The following is a 21,342-nucleotide window of genomic DNA, read 5'->3' as shown; positions in this document are numbered from 1 at the left end:
GTTTTAGAAGAAAAGCTAAAGTAAGTTTTTGATTGATTCATTTCTGTTGTGAAAACTGATGTTATTTAATTTTGCGCCACTTAAACAACACCTACCCTTAACTAAAACAGAAAACCCCCAATGCGTTCTTCTTATGATGTTCATCAGATGTTGTGGGAAGTGTTCCCGGTTCCGGCTGACCTAGTTAATGCTGCCTGACAATCATTTAACTGATTTGAATAATAGAAATTGATAATGTTCTATGTGTATGCAACAGTAAAGAGATGTGTTTTTAGTCTAGATTTAAACTGACAGAGTGTGTCTGCTTCCCGAACAATGCTAGGAAGACTGTTCCAGAGTTTAGGTGCTAAACAGTTGATTTTGATATTCTCTGTATTATCAACTGGCCAGAGTTTTGAGACCACAATAGATGTGATGGGGTATAATGTGTTAAGAGCTCGCTCAAGTACTGGGGAGCTAAACCATTTAGTGCTTTGTAAGTAATAAGCAAGATTTTAAAATGTATGCAATATTTAATAGGCAGCCAGTGCAGTTTTGACAGAACCAAATGGTCATACTTCCTGGTTCTAGTAAGAACTCGAGCAGCTGCGTTTCGGACCAGCTGGAGTTTGTTTATTAAGCGAGCAGGGCAACCACCCAGTAGAGCATTACAATAATCTAGCCTTGAGCTCATGAACGCATGAACTAACTGTTCAGCATTTTGCATTGAAAGCATGTTGATAAAAAGTTAATTCTAGACCTGTACATTTCATAAGCTAAAACGTAAATGTATGCATTATCCTTTTGAGCCGTTTTTCTAGAGTTGAGTGTCTGAGGGCTCAAGTGTGTTAATGAGGCTGGTCTTTATGTATTGACAAAAAACAGACAATTGAGACGTCTTTAGTGTGACACATGATCTTGATATCTGTGTTATACCAAGTGAATTGACTGAAAGAGAACATTTACCTTGAAATCGCACTTTAATGCTTTGGTCATTTGTAAATGCTGCTTGTCGCCTTCTTTGATGGTTGATTTTGTTTATTTTTATTTTTCAGTTTGAAATGCTGACCGGCACATTACCGTTCCAAGGCAAAGACCGGAATGAGACTATGAACATGATTCTCAAGTGAGTGTGGCTGTTAAATCATGCCAGTCTATGTGATCTATGTGAAATCATGCCAGTCTCCTTAACTCTTGACCCATCAGGATCATAACACACACTGGACAGAATATCACTCAGCACAACCCACTGTAGATACACACACATTATATACACATTTATTATAATTTATTATTTATCATTTATCATATAGCACCTATTGTACATTGGATCTCTACTGTGAATAATAATGGATACTGTACATTGTATATTATTATTATTATAGCTTAATGTATACTGTTTAATGTATGTTTAGTGTATATTGTTTAAAGTATATGTATATTGTAAGTATGTGTATATTGGTTAAAGCTGTGAGAACTACACTCACATTGTGTAAATTATTTATTGTAGTGTTTACTGTGCTGTGAGTAATTGTGGGCGCATCAGATGTGTAATCTGATGCTGCTTTAAATGTTGTACATGTCATGACTGCTATGTTGCTCGGAACTGCACCAAGAATTTCACCTGCTGTTGCACTTGTGTACATGGCTGTGTGACAATAAAGTGATTTGATTTTTTTTTTATTTTGATTTTTTGATGCTTAATTGGTCAAATTTCTTATTGAGGCTGCCAGATAGAAAAATGTAATAGACTGGTGAACTGAAGAACCAATAAGGAACACTTCACAGTTCATTAGTTTAGTGTTCATGATGACTATGCACTCAAAATGCTGGTAATGTTGCTTTTTCTGATTTATTTATTTATTTATTTTTTCCCTGTTTGTTCCTGTACATCAGAGCAAAGCTGGGAATGCCACAGTTTTTAAGTTTGGAAGCACAAAGTCTTTTACGAATGCTCTTCAAAAGAAATCCATCAAATCGTTTAGGTAAGTCACCGGTGTTTCTTTTCACAGTTTGTGAAAACCATAGAAACAAACTTTTGGTAGTGGTGTCACCAGTCTGGTAATCATCATACCTGGTCTGTTGCAGGAGCAGGTCCTGACGGAGTGGAGGAGATCAAGCGACACACGTTTTTCTCCACCATTGACTGGAATGTAAGAATCCGTTGACCCACCGTTGCACTGCTCTTAGCCAAGTGCTCATCCTCCATTTCTTGAGTGTGTGGCCAGACCAAGCTGTGTTTGACTAATGATCTTGGGTTTGATTAGTGGTTACACATACACTATATGGACAAAAGTATTTTGGACACCTGACCATTACACTAACAGGGACTGTAATGACATTGCATTTTAAATACATAGACATTAGCCGTTTTTCCACTGTCGAGCCAGTGCGAGCCAGGGCTTTCAACGGGCCGGGCTGGGCTAATAGACCTGTAGCACTGACCCCAAAATCACACTGTGTTTCCACCGTCGAGCTCAGAATTTCAGCAGCGCTTCACTAAAGTCTGCCCTTAACACGCCTCTCTGGAGCAACGTCACACGAACCCATCATTTCACCAACAAATGGAAGTTTGATCAGAAAACTAATCAGAAAGAAATCACTGGAAACTTGCGAGATCACAAAACGAACATGACAAAAGTGTCCGTTTGTTGCCATTTATGTCATTTATTTAAAGGGTAACTTCAGTGATTTAGCATTAAGCTTTGTATCAGAAGAAACCCCGTAGTATATTTGAATTATGGTACTTTTCCCCCTCATATCCCCCTGAGATGAGAGATTTATGCATTTTATTTCTGGAAAAAATCCTCAGATGACGCAAATATTGTCATTTTGCATCATCTGAGGATTTTTTGGACAGAGGCTAAAAACTACAGCCAGTAGATAAAGCTGTTCTGCATGTTTTCAACCCGCCCACAGGGGAGGGATCTCACTCTCAGAATGTAAATGTGCTTGGCTCAGCCTCGGGCATTCATAACGGAGCGGTGCGGAGCAAAATGAGTGATTCACCTTTTCAATGAATTCCTATGAAAGTTTAGCTTCCATATGCGTTCAGAAAAAGCGCCAGACTGGACACGAGCTGAGAATGACAGCCGCGCTTACCTCAGCTCTGCTCAGCTCTTACTTCCCTCTCGTGCTCCTGCTGCGTTTGTCCTGTGACTTTCGTTCGGCTCACTCACACTTTATTGAAAAGACACGTTCAGTTTTTACTTGTAGTGTTTATTCTCTAACTGAACAAAATTATTGTATCATTATGAAGATCAAAACGACGCTGGTGTAGGGAGTGGCCTCGTAGGGCAGCGAAGCAAGTGCATTCTGGGAGTTGTTGTCTTTCACCCACATGAGACAAAAATAAATGTTCTGTCTTTTCTCAGTCTAGAAGGCACCAAATTCAAAAATAATTTCACATTTCTACTGCATAAATGTCACAGTTTAAATACACATTCATTTCCCAGCGCTGAAGTGGCCCTTTAAAGATTTAAAACCAAAGCATTGATGTTTTACCACAGTTTTACAATAATAAGTGATGCATTGATTACAATTAAATAATTTGTCAAGATTGCACATTAGTCACACAGAAATAAAGTGGTATTTTCCGTTATTTCACAAAATGAGGACACGCGTACTTATTAATTTGCGTCTGTTTGTTTATTTGTAGTCACAGGACAGTATGTTTACATCACATTTAGAAAGAACGATCATTTCTACAAATTTTCCACCAAAAATATGACCAAAGGAGCTTTAGCACACTCTCTCAGTGACCGTCCCAGTACAGTTATATGTATAAGAACAGTTCTAGTGCTGCCGTCTCCACACTGTTCATGACCTCTCATTAAGCCAGAGCTGGCCCGCTTTGGACCAAGATATTCGATGGGCCAAAAAACTCTGGCTGTTGGCCCCGAGGAAATTAAGCCCCAGTAGTGACAGTGGAAATGCGACTGGCTCTGGCACGCTCTAGCACGCTCGCTTTGGGCCTGACAGTGGAAATGCGGCCATAACAGCTTCCACTCTTCTGGGAAGGCTTTCCACAAGATTTTGGAGCGTGTTTATGGGAATTTTTGCCCATTCATTCAGTAGAGCATTTGTGAGCTCAACCACTGATGTTAGACAAGAAGGCCTGGCTCGAAATCTCCGTTCCAGTTCATCCGTTCCAGGTCAGGGCTTCCACACACAACTCATCCAACCATGTCTATATGGACCTTGCTTTGTGCACTGGGTCACAGTCATGCTGGAATAGAAAAGGACCTCCCACAAAGTTGGAAGCATTGCATTGTCCAAAATGTCTTGGTATGCTGAAGCATTAAAGGGTTAGTTCACCCAAAAATGAAAATTCTGTCATTAATTACTTACCCTCATGTCGTTGGACCTCCGTTCATCTTCAGACACAAATGAAGATATTTTAGTTGAAATCTGATGGCTCTGAAAGGCCTCCATTGGCACAATGCACGGTTCACTCTCAAGACCCATAAAAAGATATTAAAGACGTCGTTACAAAGTCCATCTCACTACAGTGGGTCTAAAATAACTTTATGAATCGGCGACAATAGTTTTTGTGCGCAAAAAAACCCTAAATAACGACTTATATAGTGATGACGATTTCAAAACACGGCCTCATGAAGCTTCGAAGTGTTATGAATCAGTGAGTCGAATCATGATTCGGATCGCGTGTCAAACCGCCAAACTGCTGAAATTTGGCGATTCAAACCACTGAATCGACTCACTGATTCATAACGCTTCATGATGCCGTGTTTTGAAATCGTCATCACTATGTAAGTCGTTATTTAGGGTTTTTTGCGCACAAAAACTATTCTCGCCGATTCATAAAGTTATTTTAGAACCACTGTAGTGAGATGGACTTTGTAACGACGTCTTTAGTGCCTTTTAAGGGTCTTGAGAGTGAACCGTGCCATTGAGCCAATGGAGGCCTTTCAGAGCCATCAGATTTCAACTAAAATATCTTCATTTGTGTTCTGAAGGTGAACGGAGGTCTGACGGGTGTCGAACGACATGAGGGTAAGTAATTAATGACAGAATTTTCATTTTTGGGTGAACTAACCCTTTAAGATTTGATTGGAAGTAAGGGGCCAAACCCTGAAGAACAGCCCCATACCGTTATCCCTCCTCCACCAAACTTCACAGTTGGCACAATGCACAAAGGCAGATAATGTTCTCTTGACATCCACCAAACACTCGCCCATCAGGCTACCAAACAGAAGTGTGATTGGTCACTCCACAGAACACGTTTCCACTGCTCCGGAGTCCAGTGGCGGCGTGCTTTACACCACGCTACCATGGGCCATGGAAACCCATCCCATGAAGCTTGATATTAATGCCAGTGAAAGTTAGGAACTCCAAACCATGCGCCTCAACACGCCCTGTGATTTTTCACATGGTCTTCTGCTTTATTGCTACTGTTCTTAAACGCTTCCACTTTCCATTACAGTTAACCGTGGAGTATCTCGCAGGGATGAAATTTCACTTATTGCAAAGGTGGCATCCTATCACAGAGCCACTCTTTAATTCACTGACGATGAAATGTTTGTAAATGGAGACTGCATGGCTAGAGTGATTTTATTCACCAATAGCCATGAGTCTGATTAAAACACCTGAATTGAATAAAGAGGTGTGTCCCAATACTTTTGTACATGTAGTGTAAGTTACGGTTGGAAGTAATTCTGACATTGTAATTTCTGATGATTAATAGTATATTAGATGCAACCGTAATGGCAAATAAGGATAGATTTGAAAAGTAGGATATGTGGAGATGCTTTGAAGGGTGAACTTGATGTTCAGTCCCCCATGACACCCCACTACAAACACACATTAAGCCCTGAGTCTGTCGTCATATGCAACAAAATCCAGTCCTGGAGGCTTCACTCAGAAATCCATCACATTGCTGAAGTATATTTTGAATGCCGACTTAAGTCTGGCTGATGAACAGGCTTTACCTTGTTGTGTGTGTCAGGTGGAACATATTTTTGTTTATTTCGTCTGTGTAGAAATTGTACAGGAGAGAACTTCAGCCTCCATTCAAACCTGCTGCAGGGAAACCAGACGACACTTTCTGCTTCGACCCAGAATTCACAGCCAAAACTCCCAAAGGTACGATGGGGAATGTGTTCTAGAGAGATGACATGGGAGCTAGTGCTGACGCAGGTATCTGCTAGCGGTGCTATGATGACTGGAGTTGTGTTCTGTGTGTTTCCTGTGGGCAGATTCTCCAGGCATTCCCCCCAGTGCAAACGCTCACCAGCTCTTTAAAGGCTTCAGTTTTGTAGCTCCAGTCTCCCTGGAGGAAAGCAAAAGTGCCCCACTAGTCAACATCCTCCCCATAGTGCAGGTAAGCCACAAAATCTCGTTAATTCAGTTAGTTATATATGTATTGTTTAGACCTTTTTTTGTGTTTCAAGTTTCTTCTGCACACCAAGCCTGCATTAATTTGATGCATAATACAGCAAAAACTGTAATATTATTGTGAAATATTTTTACAATTTGAAATAACTGTTTGTTATTTAATTTAAAATGAAATTATTCCTGTGATCAAAGCTGAATTTTCAGCATCATTACTCCAGTCTTCAGTGTCACATGATCCTTCAGAAATCATTCTAATATGATGATTTGCTGCTCAAGAAACATTTATTATTATCATCAATGTTGAAATCGGCTGTGCACATTTTTTGATGAATAGAAAGTTTAAGATAACCGCATTTATATTAAAGGGATTTCTTTGTAACATTATAAATGTCTTTTTACTGTCACTTTTGATCAATTTAATGCATCCTGAACAAAATAATTAATTTCTTACTTGATCCCAAAGTTTTGAACGTTAATGTATAATATTATATATATATATTAGGGGTGCTGCAATATACCAGTATTGACGATAATTGTGATATTTAAAAATGAAATATCATTATCGTGTTAATTAGAGGGTGTCGCAATATACAAGGTTTGGCGATAACGGTAATATTTCAAATGAATAGAACATATATGATAATATAACAGGTAAACAATCTGACATCTCAACGTACAGTAGGTGGAGGTATTGCACCTTAACCCTGGTCGCCACCTGTCATAAAACACAAGCAGACACAGCGCACAGCTGCTTCTGCCATGTAGCATGTCGTCGGATACAGACGAGGCGTTCTGCCCGCACTCCGAGAAAGTTTGCCCGCCAGTGTGGAAGAGTCCACGAAAATGACCCCAGTCTGCAGGACCTGCCAATCAACAGGGAGCATAAGAGTGGGTCAATACCACCAACCCCTTCACCCACCTCCGCCTCTGTTATCTTGCAGATTTGGCCACTGTACAGAGAACAAGTTGCAATTATTTAGTTTGGCCTGAAACGTGAAATGTTACATTAATGAAGGCCGTTCCACGAAAAATCCCTAATATGGACAAAGACATCCAGCTATCGCTGTAGCTGAATAAAATGCAGAGAAGAAGTTTTGCCATCACAGGAAAAATGTTAAAAAGTTTAGATTTTGATCAAAAAATGCAGCCTTGGTGAATATCATAATCTGCTTTCACAAACAAAAAAATCATACCGATAACACATTCATGATTGGTAGTGTATGTATGCATAAATGTGTGTGTGTGTGTGTGTGTGTGTCAGATGCATGGTGGCTCAGCTCAGTTTTCGGACATGTACGAGCTGAAGGAGGACATCGGCGTGGGTTCATACTCCATATGCAAACGCTGCATACACAGGGTCACCGCCATGGAGTTTGCTGTGAAGGTCAGACATGACACCCCAAAATAATCATTTCTGATGCCTCCGTTCTAGAAGATACTTTCACATGAACGTGTGTGTGTCCCTGCTGTGTAACGTTTTCACTGTGATTGTTAAATAGATTATTGACAAAAGTAAGCGAGACCCATCGGAGGAGATCGAGATCCTGATGCGGTATGGGCAGCATCCCAACATCATCACACTGAAGGATGTGAGTGACATGACTCTGATTTCAAACTATTCAGCTCTGTGCTTGAGTCACTAAGGTGTCATTGTGTGTGTGTGTGTGTCACTCAGGTGTATGACGAGGGTCGTTTCGTGTATCTAGTGACGGAGCTAATGAAGGGCGGTGAGCTGCTGGATAAGATCCTCAGGCAGAAGTTCTTCTCTGAGCGAGAGGCCAGCGCTGTGCTCTACACCATCACCAAAACTGTGGACTACCTGCACTGCCAGGGGGTGAGACAGACCCGCATTCCTATGTTTAACCTAAGAATGTGTTCACACTTGGCATGTTTGGTTGGATTAAAACGAACCCTGGTGCGAAGTGTGAACGTTGCCATCCGAACCCTGATGCGCAGCAATCACTGAAAAGATGGGTCTTGATCTGCTTCCGAACAAACTCTGGTGTGTTTCGAATGAAATATGAACGCAACACGGACCAAAGACATGTAAACTAACCAAAAACAGGAAGTTCAGACCCTAAAAAGGGCCGAATGCTCAAGCATAGCTGTTTTTTCTCGTCCTAGTCATAGACTGTAAAAAAATATGGATGTAGTGTCCGTGACGTTACCCACAGGATTCTGAAGAGCCGTTCTGAAGCGTAAAGTAGTCGAGCTGGGCGTCGCCATCTTGTCAGCGTCACTCCCAGATAACAGAAAATGGGCAAAGAGGCGGGACGTGGGCGGAGCTGAGGTGATGACTAACAGACAGCAGATAAATGGCAATCCACCTGTTACTCAAAGTGGCCACGCCCTTAATTATGCATGACTTTAATGCTTTATATAATGTAAACGAATGAGTTCTAAAATAATTCACCCCCCTCACAGTCGTCATGAAGGGCAAAATTAGCCGTATAGACCAAAACCACGTGAGCACGTGACCCGCGGATTTATTGCGCATTTTTTTTGCACTTGTGGATTAAGCTGAATTGTTTAGCGATTGCAGACTAAAAGACAGTTTTTCTGCCGATATTGCTTTTTAAGTGATCTCGTTCCTTTAAAGGTCCCATGGCATGAAATTTTCATTTTATGAGGTATTTCAACATTAATATGAGTTCCCCTAGCCTGAATATTGTCCCCAAGTGGATAGAAATGTTGATCGGTGTAAACCCGAGTTCTGGCTGTCTCTCTCTGCCTTTGAGAAAATGACAGGCCAGACTAGCCAATCCTGAAGCCTCCTGGTTTGACGTCCAAGCAGGAACGGTTTCCTCCCTTTCCCCCGCCCAGAGAATCTGCCACGCCCATGCAAACACTCGAGATCATTAACGTTACTTGTGAACGAGTGAACTGGCAGTTTCTCAGTGTTTGGATGTACAAATGAAAACAGAAGTCTTTCTTCAGTTCCTTCTGATCTGTGATCATTGATTTCTGATGTGTAGCTAATTATTTATTATTCGTGCACACGCTGCGGCTTCTCTCTCTCCCGACAGAACGGTGTTTTCTATCTTGTGAGTCAGTGTTTTGTACGTCCTCGTCGCGTCTATCTGTTCTAAAATGTGCATACAGTCTTTTCTGTTTAACATCAGCAGTAACATCTTTAGAGATAAACCTCACACACGCCGAAGCTCGGCCTTCAACATCCCCGACCCCCAGTACTGCATCTGGCCCACAGCGGAGGCACCAAACGCGGCGTGAGATTAAGCAGAAGGGGGGTAAGCGTGAGGGTATCTGGGCTAGGCTAGCCAGCTTTCCCCACAATAAACTGGATTACATTCGATTACTGCTGTTGTGTCTTTGTTTGCGCTGTGTAAGTTACTCAATGCGCATCACTGACGCTATTCATATGATTGGAACATATCTAGAAATAATGCTTTAATCAAACTTACTAACTCGTTCATCTCGCTGTAATGGTACATTGCATGTGTTACAAAGTTGGTAGAATAATGATGAAGAGGACTCGGTGTGACTGGGACTCGTGTTTATTCAGAACTCTCAGATACAAACACAATAAACTCGCGCTGACAGACAACGCTCTCATAACTCAGTAGTTACTATAAATAACTTTGTTAGCAATCGCTCCGTCTCCGTGATGTCCTGTTCGCGAACGAATCATTCTTTTGAATCGGTTCTTTTTAGTGAACCGAACCAGTTCACCAAATCGGACTGAATCGTTCTAAACGGTTCGCGTCTCGAGTCAGCGCTGATCCATAATTTACTAACTTTCTGACATGAGTGACAGCCCCTCTGACTAGAAATAAACTAATAACCTGAAGTATATGCTAGTAACTACAACAGTTCACCCTGAACTGAGACATGCTGAGAGAACTGATGTGAAGTGAACACAGGTCCATCTGTCTCTGGCAGACTCGTGCCTGCTCGTGCCTCGTTAAACCACGCCCCCTCCGCTCATTTAAAATGCAAAGATGTCAGCCAATCACAACAGTGGGCGTTTTTCCTGAAGTCTCACAGCAGACACGCCTCTTGAAGCAGGGCATTCAGCCACAGGGCAAACAGCAGTATAGAAAAAAATGCCTTTTATTTCTAAATTATGACATTTTATGATGTAAAAATCATACTAACAATATAAGTACACCTCAGGAAACACTATAAAATAATAGAAAAATGCCATGCCATGGGACCTTTAAACTCGATGCTGAGTTTCAGAGAGACACGTGTTCACGTGAACAGGGCATGTTAAAGCCTCCCGCATCATTCAATTTTTGCGTGTATGGGAGCATTTTGGCTTCCCCGTAAAATATAAAGATGACGGAAGAAGGGTGTGGACAAAACTAACATTATGTAGACACTGCGGCACGAGAAAGCCGTATAAAAGTGGCGCATGCATCGAGCATGGCACCTGCTGACGCCCGTTTCACACACACTCCGTTTGCAGTGCGTATGCGGTGTGTATTTTCTCCGTGCCCATGTTAACGGATACAGCTTTCACACTGCATGGGGCTTCGGTCCGTCAGTCGCTCTAGGAGCGCGTGGCCATACAGATGTGCTGATTGTTTCCGCACAGAGCATATTTTTGGATGTGCTGGCGCTGAATTAAAGTGACAGCGCATCCGCATTAAAACAAACATGTATCGATGTGAAAATCTAGTAATTCCACCACAGATGCATATAATGTAAAGTCTACTCGGTTTTAAAGTCAACACATGGCTTTTTGCCTCGAGTAAAGCAAGGAAAACGGCCTTTAAGTAAACAAGGAGAAATAATGGAGAGCACCTGTCCTTTCTTGGAGGTGGAAAAACAAAGTTCTTTATGACCTGCAGGATTTCTTGTAAAAAGATTTAAAAACGAAAGAAAAGCGTAAGTTTTAATTTAAAATGTTTGTTATTTTAACATAGTCTATTGTCTGTTTTGCAATTTGCATGAGCAACGTAATATACATCTAAAGTAGGTATTAGGCTATATAAATACAAAGTAATGAATTCATTTAAACGTTGTTTAAGTATAGTGCGTTTAAATATGATATCTATAAAATAGTGTATAGGCCTACAAAAATAATTGCAATGCTGACAAGTGTGAGAGGTCTACTCTCCCTGAGAACGTTGACATCCTAATCTTTAAAAAAAAAATAAAAAGCTCAGGCCCATTTTCACGTCTCAGGTTGTTTTTAGTGAAATTTGATTTATTCAGATGGTTATTTATTTATTTTATTGTTGTTAACACCAAAAGTTCCTTGTTAACCTATAAACCATATAGGTTATGTTAACACCAAAAGTTTTCATGTAATAAATGGAACGCAAATAAAAATCTCCTCCCCCTTTTATTCTGATCCGAAAAATGATCCGATCCGTAGTGCGATCCGAACCGTGAGTTTTGTGATCCGTTGCACCACTTCCTAATGGGCACAGCCATTTTGCATGAAAATATTGAAGAATTATTAGGTTCCCTAAAGCCCCCTAGTGGTCACTGGCCCCCTGGTTGAGAACCAGTATTTTAGACCTCTTACCTTTTCCACCAGAATGAACCGGGTGTTAGTTCAGAGCTAGCGCTAGTGCCGGTTCGGAGTTGGTTCGACTGACGTCCCTTCTAAGAACCGGTTTGCCTTTCCACAGGCTAGAGAGCCGCCACAGAGCCAGGTCTTACGTCACTGTATACGTCTCATCTTTCTCAGCAACGCTAGCGAGGCAGCGGGAAACACAAACACACCAGGCTTGTTGCGCAGACCGATCAGCCCAGGATATCAAAACACTGCATAAGCGATTCAAAAGCATAAGGAGTCGTGTGCTCTCGCTGTACTCGTTGTCATACGGCGATCGGTCTGCACAGCACCAACACATCTCGAACAAGCCTTCCATCAACAATGGAGAACGTCGTGTTACTATTGATGCTCATGGCTTTGTTTGGCATTCATTCGTTCAAATATTTTAAATAAGAGCACCAGTGCACAAGCAATCCTTTTTATCAGTCAAAATCATTTAAAAATGTGAAGTCAACAGGTATGAAATATGATAAGAGAAAAACACTGTTAAAGAGAAGACAAGCACTGGACTGCTGCATGTTATTGGGGAAATACATTTATTTATTATTCAGAATCGGAAGGAAAATATATTTATAGGATAATTTCAGCAGGTTCAAGATAATTCATGAAGTGGTTGTGCAAGTAGTCCAATGATTTTTAATCTTAAAAATGTATTTGATCCATTTCACCCAGCCCTGTTAACAAGTTTGAATCGTTAGAAGCCAGTGGAATTGAGACAGGCTGTGTTCCTGACGCAGGTGGTGCATAGGGACCTGAAGCCCAGCAACATCCTCTACATGGACGATTCAGGAAACCCTGACTCCATACGCATCTGTGACTTTGGCTTTGCCAAGCAACTGAGAGGAGACAACGGACTGCTGCTCACACCCTGTTACACCGCCAACTTCGTGGCTCCTGAAGTGAGGAATCGACTGCTCCGCATGTACTTCATGTCCAGAACGTGTCCTGAATTGATCTGACACGCTTTGTCTGTCGTGTTGTAGGTGCTGATGCGGCAGGGTTATGATGCTGCTTGTGACATCTGGAGTCTGGGAGTCCTGCTCTACACCATGTTGGCGGGGTCAGTGTGACCATCAAGTCCACTTTTGCACTTTTTGTTATTGTCAAAGTGAAAATGCACAGGAAAGTTGTGCTTTAATTTTAGGGCTGCAACAACTATTTGATAAAATCGATAATAATCGATAGTGAAAATCATCGACAAACAATTCTCATCATCGATTAGTCGGGTCCAGTGTTGGGGGTAACGCATTACAAGTAACTTGAGTTACGTAATAATATAACTTTTTCCAAGTAACTAGTAAAGTAACGCATTACTTTTCAAATTTACAACAAAATATCTGAGTTACTTTTTAAAAAAAGTAACGCAAGTTACTTTTTCACATTAATTTGACTGACAGCTCTCCTGCCCCCATGTTGAGAAAAATAAGTGCAGAGGCGTTGTTCTAAACATGAGGGTTATTGTAGTTCCTGACTAAATGTGAGCCTTTATTTATCTCACTTGCACAATAAAGATTCTGTATTCCTCAAAATGAATAAAATCAGTCAAATGCAAAATCAGAGTACTATGCAAACCTCCAATAATTAAATGTTAAATAAAACAACTATTTTTATGCATAATCTTTATATTTAATTTACCAATGTCTTGCTGCTGACCTTTGATGATTAAAATGACTAGATTTTTAGTTTTTATTGGTAAAACTTTTTCCTCCTGCGTCCTATTCTTCCATTCTCCAGAATGGCAGCAGAGCTGCGCCCTCTACTGTTCATGCGTCAATTTGCATTTTTACCTCAGCCTGGGGCTTATTATTGAAATTTCTTTATCGTTGCACAAATATATAACTTTTTTGTTATTAAAAAAAACAAGCCCAGCCCAGGTGAGAAAAAGTAACGGAGAAGTAACGTAACGCATTACTTTTCTTAAAAAGTAACTAAGTAACTCAATTAGTTACTTTTTAAGGGAGTAACGCAATATTGTAATGCATTACTTTTCAAAGTAACTTTCCCCAACACTGGACGGGTCTGCCACCAATTTCCACCAGTCTGAGTAACATTAATTAACTAGATGCACTTACTATAGAGTTACGGTTTGGTTTAGGGTTAGTCACTTGTAATTATGCATAGTTTACTGTTATTACTATAGTAAGTACATGTACATGTCACCTTAAAATAAAGTGTCACCTTCGTATGGCATCGGGCACATTACAGAAGTCGGCTGAACAGTCTTCTCTGTTTTCATGAAAACAATCTGTGTGTTTTTGCATTGATGTTTTGTGTATTTGTGTAGGTACACGCCCTTTGCCAACGGACCCAATGACACGCCAGAAGAAATTCTGTTACGCATCGGCAGTGGGAAATTCTCCCTGAGCGGAGGAAACTGGGATTCCGTGTCGGACTCCTCAAAGGTAGCAGAGAAATCCTTTAACCCTCTGGAGTCGAGCTCTTTTGGGGCCCTTTAGAAGTTTTGACATGCTCTTACATTTGTGTTTTTTTTTTCAGTTGCTTATAAACACATTAATGGCAAAAGTGTAATTACACTGTATTCAGCACAAACTGGGCTACCATAATATGTGAGCAACATGTATGTACATGCTTGTATTTTTGAGAGAAAAATGTTTATGCACGGTTTTTGAAAAAACAAAAAACGTTGTTTTAAAATTAAGCTCTCAAAACACACAATAGATATGTGTTCACAAGACTTTTGACTCCATCTTGTATTTCCATAGAATTTTTTCTTTATACTGATGTGAGAATCATTCACATAAAACAATACACTGATTTAAAATTTGTAAGACAGTTTCTCTTTACAAAGCCAATATGCGAGGAGGCGTGATATCTAATGAATAATGATGAGATGAAGTGAGTTTTTGCTTAGTTAGTTAGTTAGTTAGTTAACTTTATTGTCCCCAAGGGGAAATTCTGCTTGGGCACAGTGCAGAGTTGATTCATAAAGGTAGACCAGATAACTTAAAACATATTATCTGTATTATCTGCCACAACAATTTATGATTTATTACACCGATTTATTAAAGCACAACAATTAATGAGATTAAAACCATGTTTTTACTCTAAACTTGCTTTATATCACAAGTCAAATGTTATAAATAGCCACGCCAACATGGTATAAATAACACAGATAAGCCATATATTGTTGCGATTGTATGTTTATTATCTTCAAATGTGTCTATCTGCATGTTATAGCGATTTCTGGAAGCTGTTTATGTCAATGTCACATGATGTCTTCTTCATGCGTGCTATATATAGCGCCCTCCGGCTGCCAGTGTGAACTGAAAACACAACAGATTGAAATAACACTTCTCTGTATAGAAATTTGACACAGACATATGAGAATCTATCAATATGTCTCCTCATCTGCACACTTTTGAACTAAAAGCCCAGAGGGATGTTTTGTCGTGAGTCTTCATGAGGAGAAAAGAGGAGTTTTTATGAATGAGATCAGCTGAGGCTCATATTACAATTAAAGGTACAGACGCGGTTTTCATATTCATAACTTCTGACACATATTAACAAATTACAGTCACTATATGACTTTGAGAATGAAAACGGAGGTCAAAAATGGAAGCTTGAGTCTTAGATCTTTTAAATGATGTATAGTTTGTCAAGGTAATTACTTACATCTGACAGTAATTTTGAGCTAATTTAAACAAAGAAAGCTTCAATGCGTCCTCGCGCAGGTTTTTGCGTTTAATATTCACAGGTGCTTACAGAGTAAACTTAGCCTACTTACACACAGCGGTGGATCGTTTCTTCCAGAAATGAACAGCTTGTCATGGAGAATTATTCCAGGATTATTAAACGCGTCTCAAAACGATGTAGTTGAAGTAGGAATGCAGCACAGTTGATGTGTGTGTGGGCGTCGTAGAGCACGTGGTCGCATTAGTGTATAATGAGCTGCTCAGGAACGACTAACATCGCTCCGCTTTCAAACAGATTACATAAACACAGAATATTTGTTTTTGATTTGGTTTACAGTGTTTAAAACCTGACATTTCAGCGTTTCTTTAAACACATGTCTCATGTTTGTAAGACAATTATTCACTAAGCTAGAGGTCATTTTCTGAAGACTATCAGAATGAACATCTTTGACAGAGAGGCTGCAGATCGTGTTTGATTTCTTTATTTTGCAAAAAGCACAACAATTTGTTTTTATTGTGACTGTACACAAAAAAAAAAAAAGAAACTTAACAGATCATAATGATGTATAACACTTGCCTGAATGATAAAAAACGAGTTATTTGAGTCTCTTTGGCACTGATAAGAAAAAAAGCAAGCCAATCACGCCGGCGCGACTGCCCACTCGAGAGGGTTAAAAGCCTCACTTCCTTAGTTATGAAGAATTTATGTCAGAATCAGATTCTGAATTTTTCCTGGTCTAAAATGTATATTCTAGATATAATATTTGAACTAGAAATAATTTTGAATGAAACCTCTACAAAGTTTGTTGTTGTTTTTAAAGGGATCGTTCACCGAAAAATGAAAATTCTGTCATTAGCCGCATTTCCACTGTCGGCCCAAAAGCGAGTGTGCTAGTGTGTGCCAGTCGCGTTTCCTCTGTCACTTCCGGGGCTTGATTGGGCCTCGTTGGGTCTTCCCCGGGGCCAACGGCCAGGGTTTTTTGGCCCGCTGAATACCTTGGTCCGGACCATTGACTTAGGGCGTTTTCACACCTGCCTTGTTTGGTCCGGATTTTCGGACTTTTCAGCCCGTACCACGGGCCGGACCAAACAGACGAAATTTGGTCCGACGAAAAGAGGTATTCTCGGTCCGGATCAAACTGAACAAAGGTTCGGTTCGTTTCTAGTGTGAAAGCATTTTCTGTATGGTTCGGACTTTCAGACCATTTACAGGAAGTTCCTGTTTATGTTTAAATATTATAACGTTATTTTTAAATTCAATCTAGGCTACATTGATTATGAAAAGTGAAAATATGCGCAATATGTCAGAAGACAAAGTCAGAAATTATTTGGAACTAAATTTTGTATGATTTTGCTTAGAAAGCATTTCTTTAATGTGAATTTCGTTTCATATAAATTGTATCTTAATTTTAATCAACGTTTAATCAGATAATTGCCTGGATTTAATAAATAAGAAGCAAATAGTCTATAGCAGACAATAATTGCGGGAGCGATCACATGCTTTGCACATGAACTGGAGCGTCTCAAATAAACCAAAACTCAGCAGCTACTGTCTCCCAAACATGAGAAATATGTGTATATAAAGCTTGAAATGTCCACTTTAAACGTAACGAATAAAAAATAGTCCAGCAATGCGCACTGTTCAATAGTGGCAACGATATGCATCCGTTCATTCATTCTTGTCAAAGACACTGACGTCAGACGCATGTCCATTTACAAACCAATCAGTGTCCAGATGCCGCCCACATAGATGATGATGAGTGGACGCAAGTGTGTCATGTAAAGTTCTTTAGTGCGCTCACTAGGCTTGCTACGATAGTCGGTGTTACCGGTGTCCAGACTCAACACCGGTTACATCACTTGCCCACCGTGGCACCGCCCACCATCTTTTAGATTTTTTTTTTATAGTAATAAAATAATTTAGTTCAGTTAGAGAACAGACAATACAAATAAAAACTGAACGTATCTGCTTAATAAAGCAGGATCCGACCGTGAGTCTCGGCAGCGGCAGGAGTCATTCATCAGATTTAAGAGTGAGGAGCTGACTGAGATGATCGCGGAAGGTTTGGTTTCAAAGCGAAACGTAAAAGAGCCTATTTAAGGGAGTTTGTCATTTGTTTTGTTGTTGTGTTTTTCATTAAAAATAATAGGCTAATGAACCCGCAAGTACAAGCAACCCGCAGCCGAATTGGCGCTAATTCAAAACCGAAAGTAAAATGTGCACGGCCGCACAGAGCGCGCATTGTTTACTTTCGCCTGGCTCCGCAGTGCGAGCCTCCGCGCTACGCTGACTGAGTCTGCGCGCATTTATTTTTGTCGCGCGCCCCCTCACGCTCGTGCGGGCGCGTCGAGTATAAACAAGGCTTTACGGACGAACTGTTATTCATTCATGGCGTGCATCTCAATCATAGACTGATCAATGCTTGATCAGTGCCCTGACTACTGAACTAGGGAACTGATTGAGACGCACCCATGGCCTCACAGAGCGCGCATTTACAGACTGTCATTCACGGTGTGTGCGCACTGGCGCGTTTTCAGTTCAGAGCAGTCGTGTGCATGTTACTTTCGGTTAGATAGAATTAGTGATTTAAAAGCCTCCGCCAGTGATACCGGTATTACCGGTGTTGTCACACATCAATTAACCGGTGGAAAAATGTCCTCACCGTCACATCCCTACCGCTCACATAATTTCAATGTGAAACCAAACCAAAACTAACCGAATGTATAAAAAGTATCAAAACATGAACTTCGATTCGGACCTTGGTGCAGACTTTCAGGTGTGAAAACGCCCTTAGAAGACTCAGCCTCGAAACGAGCGACAGCCCGGCCTCGAAACGAGACTGAACTAAATGGTTTTATTACTAGCTATAAAAAAAGACGGTGGGGGCGGTGCCACGGTGATGTAACTGCTGTTGTGCCTGAACACCAGTAACACTGACTATCGCAGCAAGCCCACCAAGAACAGCTTCTACTTGGTGAAATCACATTCACCATTTGTGTGGTCATTTGAGTGCTTTCATGAGCAGTGTACAGACATCCCGATATCAGTGCAAACATGAGGCCTTGTGTGTTCGCAGGACCTGCTGTCTCATATGCTGCACGTGGACCCTCATCAGCGATACTCCGCAGAACAGGTACTGAAACACTCGTGGATCGCCTGCCGGGACCAGAACCCACACTTTCAGCTCACGCGCCACGAAGCGCCTCATTTGGTCAAGGTATGCCTCGAGTTTCTTGATTCCATGCCCGGTCTTTAGACCGAAGTTCTGCTTGAGTTTGACGGTGTCTCTCGTAGGGAGCGATGGCTGCCACATACTCAGCGTTGAACCACAAGACGTGTAAGCCGGTTCTGGAACCCGTAGCTGCCTCCAGTCTAGCTCAGCGCAGGAACATGAAGAAGCTGACGTCTACAGACATGTCGTGAAGCGCGTGATGTCTCCAACGGTTGGCATCTCCTCTCGAGTTCTCGTACGTGATGCTTCAGGGAGTGCGCGACATTGCGAAAGGAAGCGGACGAAAGCCCCTCTCGTTTCTCTCTGGTAGAGTGAAAAACACCAGCTCCATCTCTCCATCGTGTCTGAAGTGTTTCACGCATTAGCAAGGTGTTTCGAATGTTCTTGCCCCTCCGTTCCCAGTGGATCCCATGAAGAAATGTCCATCAAGCGCAAGAAGCCTGTTTTTAGGACCATTAAGAACATTTCATTCCAGTATGTGGTACCATGACTTCTGAAATGAAACTAGTTTTCCCACATTTAAATGTATGAGAAGGGGCTTGGATTAGTGTCTCCTATGAGAATTGGGGAAAGGACTGTCAAGAACGCTAATGTGCGAAACAATATCTGAATGGTCCTAAAACCTGGCTTGGTTTTCTTCACGCAAGCTATAATAATGACGACCCGCACATTATCCATTTCTAAGCCACTTTTTGTCCTGTTAGTGTTGCGAACCACATGGCATTACCTCAGAAGCACTCAGTGTTACGCGTTACTTTAGCTCGATGTATTATAGACTCGTTCATTACGTTTGTGTGGAACCTTGAGCACATTTGCACTGAGGCTTGGCAGGTCGTTGCTTCTGCGAGACGTTTCCGCTCCCTCCATCTGTTCCCGTCTCAGACCGCTCTTTGCCTTTTGTTGAATGGGAAGTACATGAGCAAAAGGTGAAGAAATAAATCTATATTTATAAAATCGAATGAGGTGAATGAATGTAGCTGAGATTGAATCCATGAAACCGCATCTCTCTGCTCCAGGTGGAGGGGAAAAAAATATTCCATAAAACTTTTTAAAGACATTGTGGAAATTGTATCATATTGTATTTATTTCACTTATTTTTAAAATTTTATTTTTTCTTTCAGGTGATGTACATATTGACATTAAAGAACATTATTGACATGATGTTTGTTCTTGTGTGCGTGTGTGTTATTTCAGCCAAACAGCAATTTGTCGAAATACCTTTTTGATTTGTTCATATGTATCATTGAGGATGGGGTCTCTGCGGAACAAAAGTGGGCGTTTCTAAATTTGTGGGTGTTTATAAATCATGCAATGAAAGTGATCTACTTTACCGCACAACACCCCTAAACCCTACCCACACTTTGACGTAGGCAAACCCACTGATCTAGTAATTCCTATCCTGCAGAAACCTATACTTGGGCTGTGATTATGGGGCGTGTTTCAACCGAACCAGGAAATAAAAGACCTCTGCACTCAATTGGGTAGACCTACAACCAATCTGAGCAATGCATAGTTGTCGAATTTATCCCAAGCGCTCTTTGGTGACGTGGATGATGATGTTACTGTTGATCATCTGTCCATCATCATATAAAGCCCGCCCTGACAATGTGATTGGTCCAAACAGCTCTGGTTCCAGCATAGTTGCTCCACAACGGATCAAGTCCAGACCGAACTTCCCGACCTCAAATGTTGTGGCTAATTTCGGCTAGGAAAGTAGAGTATGTGATTTGAAATCTGCCATCGTGAATCCTGACCCCATAATTGTAGTCATTCCATCCGTTCCACTTTCCATCAGCAAAGAGACACACACTAAACATACCAATACACTAAAACAGGGCACACACTATATGTCATGGAGTATTTGATATTTATTTATGGGCAACTCTCCAGTTTATCTCCAACTCTTTTCAAAAACACGTGAAAGATCTAAACAAAGTTTTGAGAATCACGGGCAAGTGTGATTGATCAGGCTAAACTGGGTTATTCCCATTAGGCTGTCACGATTATGAAATTTGGCTGATGATTAATTGTCTATTTTAGGCCTTTGTCATACATTTGTTGTGCTTCATTCATTCATTTAAATAATTGTGATCAGGGCTTGACATTAACACCCGCCATTTGTGGGTGGATTTCCGCTGTGGCGTCACATGTTACACCAATTACACACACACACATTTCCTAATAACAAAATTGTGGCCAGTGAAAATGCATGAGTGGCTACTTTGGAAAACCAGTAGCCACTGTGGCTGGTGAGCAAAAAAAGTTAACGTCAAGCCCTGATTGCGATGCCTTTAATGGAGTGTCTATTCGCACTAGCTCCGCCTAACAATGGCACAAAAAAAAGTGTGAATTTCAACTTCTTCAGTGGTGCAGTCAGTAAAGCGGCACAAGGATCTAAATTTTGACGTGATCGACCCGGGTTCGAATCCGCCTTTTGCAGAGCTCGCTCCTCTCCCTTTTCCCTTTTCTCATCACATATCACATCAGAAAGGCATTTACTTTCAATACAAATTGAGAAAATGTTCTAAAAGTGCCTAAAGAAATGTTTAATGATAATAAAAGCATTTATTGGGTAGGGTTAGCGGTCTGTGTA

At 41.0% G+C, this 21,342-nt stretch overlaps 1 protein-coding gene across 1 annotated transcript in view; it reads left to right on the top strand.

Moving 5' to 3' along the window:
- rps6kal (ribosomal protein S6 kinase a, like) overlaps positions 1-19,910 on the top strand; it is a 47,794-nt gene extending 27,884 nt beyond the window's left edge. The window contains exons 10-22 of the mRNA XM_079839004.1: positions 1,035-1,105; positions 1,876-1,964; positions 2,068-2,132; positions 5,979-6,081; positions 6,195-6,319; positions 7,595-7,717; positions 7,833-7,922; positions 8,009-8,167; positions 12,601-12,762; positions 12,847-12,923; positions 14,148-14,265; positions 18,594-18,734; positions 18,812-19,910. Coding sequence (XP_079695130.1) covers positions 1,035-1,105; positions 1,876-1,964; positions 2,068-2,132; positions 5,979-6,081; positions 6,195-6,319; positions 7,595-7,717; positions 7,833-7,922; positions 8,009-8,167; positions 12,601-12,762; positions 12,847-12,923; positions 14,148-14,265; positions 18,594-18,734; positions 18,812-18,940 — 1,452 coding nt within the window. The 3' untranslated portion in view covers positions 18,941-19,910. The remainder of the gene's footprint in view (positions 1-1,034; positions 1,106-1,875; positions 1,965-2,067; positions 2,133-5,978; positions 6,082-6,194; positions 6,320-7,594; positions 7,718-7,832; positions 7,923-8,008; positions 8,168-12,600; positions 12,763-12,846; positions 12,924-14,147; positions 14,266-18,593; positions 18,735-18,811) is intronic.
- The last annotated feature ends 1,432 nt before the right edge of the window (positions 19,911-21,342 follow it).

This window comes from Gobio gobio (genome assembly GCF_949357685.1).
Source record: "Gobio gobio genome assembly, chromosome: 16".
NCBI classification, from domain to species: Eukaryota; Metazoa; Chordata; class Actinopteri; order Cypriniformes; family Gobionidae; genus Gobio; species Gobio gobio.
This window is presented reverse-complemented; position numbering and strand designations above follow the sequence as displayed.